Here is a 6,820-nt window from a genome sequence, read left to right as displayed (position 1 = left end):
CAGAGAGAAATGTATGACCAATTCAGGGTAGAGGTTTTAACTATTTAGACTCAGTATAATGCTTAACCATTCAGAGACAAATGTCTAAACCATTCAGATATATGCTCGCGAAACAAACAGTCTAAATCATTAAGTACTGAACCAGTAAGAGCCCGGAACCATTAAAAACCTTTTTAAAAGGTAAAGAAACAGAAACTTAATCTTGTTGTCACATTCCACTCATAACTACCCGATGGCAGCGTGCTCTTTTTGCCTTATAAGAGTCGCGTATATATTTAGCATAAATATATTAACTATTAACTAAATATTTAAAAGAAGTAAAAAAGACATGCTTTACTCGGCTTTATACACACGGTGCTCTTGAGATATGCAAGAGGTTAGTCCGATATTTCTTAGACCCAATTTTTTTGTGATTTTTTAATATATATTTTATATATAAAGTTATCTTTTTTTTAAACTAGCGGTAAGACCCGTGTGCAAACAGGGGTCGTTTCTTAGAAAACCATGCATAGCCCATATTGACAAAGAGTAAAAAAAATAATTAGTGCAGACTTATAAAAGAGATATACACTAATGGTCAATAGGTTTATTCAACAACAATTCCATTATGTTGAAAGCAAACTACTGTTGTCTATTAACTGTTAAAAACTTCAGTTGCTTTCCAACAGACTTTCCTAAAAAATGTTATCCATTATCTTCAACAGAGCTTACCAGATGGATAGCGTAAAATGAAACCACTGTTTTCAAAACCATCTGAGATCGAAGACAATTCTTGCAATAAGAATGAGAAATATATGGTACTTTTAATTTAAATTCAAATAAAGTTAAAAACCAATTTTTGCAAATAAAGTTGACCAATTCCATTGATAATTGCTTAAAGTGAAACCACTGTTTTCAAAAAGTCTGTTTGACCAAAGTCAAACCACTGTTGGCAAAACTATAATTCTTAGTGGTTCAAAATCTGTTTGACTTTTGGTCAACATCTGTTTAACTGTTGGTCAACATCTGTTTGATTTTTTGTCAACAACTGTTTGACTTTTGGTAAACATCTCTTAGACTTTTGGTCAACATCTCATTTAGAATTCAACAGAGAGTAAAAAAATAATTAGTGCAGACTTATAAAATTAATATGCACTAATGGTCAATAGGTTTATTCAACATCAATTCCTTTATGTTGATAGCAAACCACTGTATCCTATTAACTGTTAAAAACTTCTGTTGCTTTCCAACAGACTTTACTAAGAACTGTCATCGATTATCTCCAAGAGAGCTTGCCAGATGATTAAATAGATAGTAACTATCAGATGTTAGTCGACCCATGTTAAAAAGGCCAGTCAACAGAAATTACAAAGGTTAGTAAACATATATTAAGAGAATAATGTTATTAACAACATGTGTTCTCAGGATAAGCTTAATGCAGAGCAAGTATCAGATGCTTTCAAAAAGTTGTATTGCTTTCCAACAAACATTTCCTAACAACAGTTCCTCCATTATACCCAACAGACGTTGCCAGATTGACAGATGTTTAGTATCATCATAGATTTTGTAAAACTTCCTTGTAAACCACATTAGTAGTGGTTGTACAGACTCGTTTCTCTTTATCACAAATCAAAAATTTCAATCCCTTCCTACTTTTTACTCTAGATATAGCAACATAGAGCTGGCCATGACTAAACACTGGACGTGGAAGATATAAACCAACACGCTCCAATGATTGTCCTTGACTTTTATTTATTGTCATAGCAAAACACAGTGAAAGTGGGAATTGTCTTCGAGAAATCTTCACTGGTATTCTTTTATCTGAAGGTGTCATCTTCAGTCTTGAAATCAAAGTATGATGACCTATATTACACAATCCATTTGCCTGATCAATGTTTTTGAGTAACATCACCGGAGCACCAACTTTCAGTACTAATTTATGATTAGGTAAACCAGATAAACGAAGGTTGTTTAACACATCAGGAGGAAACAACGCCATATTAAGCTCTGATTCTTCCTCCGATTGGCATAAACTATCTGAACTAAAATAAACCTTTTCTTCACCGGGCAGACTCTCTAACAACTCTTTATTTATTGAATCCACTACTTCATTAGTTTGAGCAAGAATCGCTCTTTGTTGGAAATACGTTAAATCCCACAAAAACTTATTCATGTCCGGATATATATATGAAATGAGAGAAGAAATAGGATTGACTTGGTCATGAATAAGTAAATCATCTGGTATTTCAATATCAATCTCACCATCATTTTCTTCACCAAGCAGACCATCACCAAGCTTTAAAATCCATTCTCCAAATTCCTTTATTTCTTTCAAATCTGCTTCCTGACAACCAACTCTTAATCTCATATTCTCAGTTAGCTTTAGTACTTTACAGTGCCGCCATATATAAGAAGAATTCAAAGAAGCATTGACTATCATTGTTCTGGTACCTTTAGGGATGACCGGAAGAATTTGTCTAAAATCACCACCAAATAGAATGACCTTTCCCCCAAACGGCTTCAATTGCATGTTCGGTTGACTGGAACGTGATATGCCTCTCATTGTTCTATCAAGAGCCTCGAAACAATGCTTGTGAGTCATAGGTGCTTCATCCCAAATAATCAATGTTGCTCTTTTAATTAAATCACCTAACTCAGTATTAGGCTCCATCGAACATATTGAATTCTCATTAATGTTGATTGGAATTACAAACCTTGAATGAGCAGTTCTACACCATCCAGCAAAAGTGAAACAATTCCACTGGATGCAACAATCAATACAACTTCACCTTTTGATCGTAATGCAGCTAAGAATGTCTTCCAAAGAAACGTCTTTCCAGTTCCACCATAACCATATACAAAAAACACACCTCCATCACCTTTTTCAATCGCTTCCATAACAATTTTATATATCTTTTCCTGTTCGACAGTTAAACACTTTACATAACGATCATGTTCCCTTTAAAGAGCTAGTCTGTCATACGATAATTCTTTCATTATCAATCGATTGTTTGACGATGAAACATAATTGTCCGGAACACTTGGCATATCATCAAAATTTCTCACTGTACTTCCATTGGTAAGTAGCAACTTTTCAATTTCAGATAGACAGATATTTTCAAGTTCTTCCTGTTGAAGATCCAAATCTAAAACAAATGTTGAAAAAAGTAATAGTTTTTTTCCCAATAACAGAGCTATTGCATAATTTTAATGTAATTGGATATAACTTTAATAAAATAATAACATTACCTGCAATACCAGTTATCTTTCGTTGCTGATACAGAATGTCTTCACATAACAGGAATTCGTTTCTGACCAAAAAACACCAGGACGAGATATCGAATTTGACAGCAACAACATTACAAAAAAGGTCCTCAAGAAATCTCCGGTTGACCATGTGCTAGCTTCTTTGACAACATTAACATATTCTTTATCATCATCCAACAGCCCCCGTGCAAAACATGCATCTTTAAATGTTTGAAAAACTTGCCCATCAACTGTTTTTATATCTTCAAAACAGGTTGGTCCCTTAATATGATTCAGTAAAATCCTTAGGTAATAACAATCACCAAGTGATGGTGGGACATAATTTCCCTTCCTAATTGATCCATACGGATGCTTTCTTCGATTCCATTTGCGATTTTTAGCATTCCATACATAATATCCCGAAAACTGAACATACCTCAATGTCCTGGAAAATTCATCAACTTTATTACAATTCATCCACTCTGTAAACATTGTCATTTTCACAGTTGGATCAGTAACAATATCACACAAATTATCATGATCGTTATACCCAATACTCTGACCATCTTCACAATGAAAAGGTAATACTTCAACAGCTGGATATCTATAATGTATATCATACATGAATATTCTCCAAGCAGCTTCACAAGCAGAGATATATCTACAATCAAGGTATGCTTTTATCTCATCTACAACTACATTCTGTTCCGTATTATTCTTGGTGCTATTGGCTTGAAAAACAGAAGTAGTGACTCTATCAGGCCCCTTATTAATATATTTAAACAAATATTTGATAGAACCTGACTGGTTGCACCATTCAATGTTAATGTGGCACTGATACTTTCTGAGCAGGAGAGCATTGTAAGGAACTACAAATCTATTATCAAGTGTCACACCATTCTTTACTACCGTATTACTTGTTTGACGACGACGATAGACAGGATATCCTTCAGAATCAACACAAGTCTCATCTACATATTTTTTGGGAAACTTTTTAGAACATTTTTGCTGAACCATACATGGACAAAGTGGGTTGTCTGTACCACATGGTCCATGAATCATAAATTGCTTGACAAGCTCATATACTTCAGGATCTCTTTCTTTATAAGTATCTCAGCAGTAATAACACGATCAATATCAGATGCATTTGGAAATTTGCTTTCAGCACCCAAGAACAAACATATGTGAGCATGTGGGAGTCCACGCTTCTAAAATTCCACTGTATACATAACTGAAATTTTTGAACACTGGGCTGTTAGATAAATATAATTAGATGTTCAAAGTAAATAATATAACTAAAGGGTACCTGCTTGTATATCACCAAAGAATTTATGTTTCTTGAAATCTTTTATAAGATGATCCAATTTACACTTGAATATTCTAGAGATAATATCCGGCCTGTCTTCAGCATTAAGAGCTTTATCGTGCAAACACCTGTAAATCTCAGGCCAGTTTGGATTACAAGTCACCGTTATGAATAAATCGGGATATCCAACAGACTTGCAAATTGCCATAACATCCAAGTACTTTTGCATCATATATCTAGAACCACCAGTAAATGATGAAGGTAAAAGTATAGGTTTACCACAACTTGAGGCATTATTCTCTCCACTTTCAACAGTAGCATTCAAATTCTTAAGATTTTGCACTCTAAGTTTAGGTTGTTGTGTCCTTATATAATTCAACCTGGCAGATTCTATCATCGTGTATCCATCAACCAAAAACTGCTGAAATAGTTTTTTCGCATTAACTAACAATGAAAACTGATTCTGTCTATCTTGAATTTTGTAACAAAAGAATTCTCTAATTGTAAGATTGGTTCTAAGTACCTCATCTTCAATCGCAATCCCTCTATGTTTAATACCAACTCTATAACCATCTTCCGCATATGGGAAAATAAGTGGATATTGCAAAGCAAGGTAAGAGGGATGAAGCTCATTAATTCTTTGAAGACCACCAGACTTCTTTCTAACAACAATGTCCCGTTTATCAAATGCTCCATCAAAATCACCATGTATTAAAGCAGCAATTTCTGATGTTGTTGGCAAGTTGTGAACTCTTCCATCCTTATCTCTTGTTCCAATAAGCTTCAAGCTTACATCTTGAAACTCATTTTCTTGAAAACAATCTCTTACCATTCTGAAGGATTGGACAAGAGGATTGCAAGAATCCAACATATCTTTAAGACCCTCTATTGTTGTACTATCAAGCTGGTTGTTTCTTGTAGTTTTGCATTCTATCTGAGAACTGCCATAAATATAAAATGTTAAAATTTACATTCATTTCAAATGATAATGAATGTAAATATACTGAAAAGCAAAATATATATTCTTAAATGCCACAATTATCATAAAGAAATTACCTTACTGCTTTTTGACGATTTACAACTTCGTTTTGTGAATCATATATGTAAAGTTGGGAGAATTTAGGTTCTTCCCCATCGTCCGGAAGTAGACAACCCATTCGATGATAATTCTGACATTGTAGTCTAAATACATAAGGACCTTTACCTCTCTGATAACTTTTGTCAACCTTCCCACCAAGAGATGTGAAGGAAAACATCATGTTATATGCTCGAATATTATCCATGAAATTGCGAGACTGTGAGGTACGACTTTTATATAAATGACGTAGTAATGGAGGAGGTGTAGGCGGTCGTGGTAGCTCAACATCTCCATTTGAACAACAAAGAGAATAGGATGTTTTGTTACGTTTTTGATTTCCCCTAAGCATTTCGTCTTCCCATAACATTGCATCACATTTAGAACACACAAATATGGCATCTCCATGATCAATATAATCTACAGACATAGTAAATTTATAAGTCAACATAAGTTTTCTACATATTGAAAAGTTAACAGGAATTTACATTCGTATCTTATACCTTTAGAAATTCCATGAATCTTCTTAACCACAAAATCTGGTAACATCTCATCACTCATTTATAATTCAATTTTAGATATTCCACCTATATTGAAGCTTGTAAAATAAGATATATATAACAATTCATAAAACTTAAGATTAAACAAATCTTTTGTTTCATAAAATTTAAAACATACAATTTGTAATATCTGATAACGGAGTCCTCTCAACAAAATTGGATATTTGCTTAGTACTTCCAAAAGGAGTGTGATGGACATTCCTTCTTTCGACATTGTTGGTTGAACCTTGTAAAATAGAACATATGTAAGGATTCAAAAAACATAACATATACATACATATTTCTTTTAAATTTTGTTTGCAAAACTATAATACATACCACTTGAAGTATTTGAAAATGGAATCCTTTCAACAGAATCAGATGTTGATACAGGATGACAACCTCTGTTGTTTCTGTAGGATCGTATTCGGCCCTGTTTGAGTCGATCAGAAGAATTCCTATCCAAAACAAGAGGCGGAAACTAATGTTCTGGTGCGATTACAACTGTATTCACTTTAAATTGTTGTTGTATTGATCTTGAATGCAGTTACAAGTCCTGACAACACTTCGGCAGCACTTCGTGGCTCACCGGAAGACAACACCTACTACTACTTATGTGGTTTCGCTCTTACTACCTATATATAGGCTAACATATTTCGCTCATACGGACATGTA

The 6,820-nt window shown here is 33.9% G+C and overlaps 2 protein-coding genes across 2 annotated transcripts; both read right to left on the bottom strand.

Moving 5' to 3' along the window:
- Positions 1-1,534: 1,534 nt before the first annotated feature.
- LOC118487447 (ATP-dependent DNA helicase PIF1-like) lies at positions 1,535-2,650 on the bottom strand. Its single transcript, XM_035984302.1, has one exon. The coding sequence runs from the start codon at positions 2,648-2,650 to the stop codon at positions 1,535-1,537; it is 1,116 nt and encodes a 371-aa protein (XP_035840195.1).
- A 35-nt stretch (positions 2,651-2,685) lies between these two features.
- Positions 2,686-6,167, bottom strand: LOC110913626. Its single transcript, XM_022158448.1, has 7 exons — positions 6,110-6,167; positions 5,588-6,026; positions 4,532-5,472; positions 3,338-4,025; positions 3,229-3,290; positions 3,046-3,125; positions 2,686-2,898 (listed from the first exon to the last, which is right to left on the bottom strand). Exons 1-7 carry the CDS (start codon positions 6,165-6,167, stop codon positions 2,686-2,688), a joined length of 2,481 nt encoding a protein of 826 aa, XP_022014140.1.
- Between the last annotated feature and the right edge of the window lie 653 nt (positions 6,168-6,820).

The sequence above is a fragment of the Helianthus annuus genome, chromosome 15, assembly GCF_002127325.2.
Source record: "Helianthus annuus cultivar XRQ/B chromosome 15, HanXRQr2.0-SUNRISE, whole genome shotgun sequence".
NCBI classification, from domain to species: Eukaryota; Viridiplantae; Streptophyta; class Magnoliopsida; order Asterales; family Asteraceae; genus Helianthus; species Helianthus annuus.
Note: the sequence above shows the minus strand (reverse complement) of the source record. Positions and strands in the feature narration are given on the sequence as shown.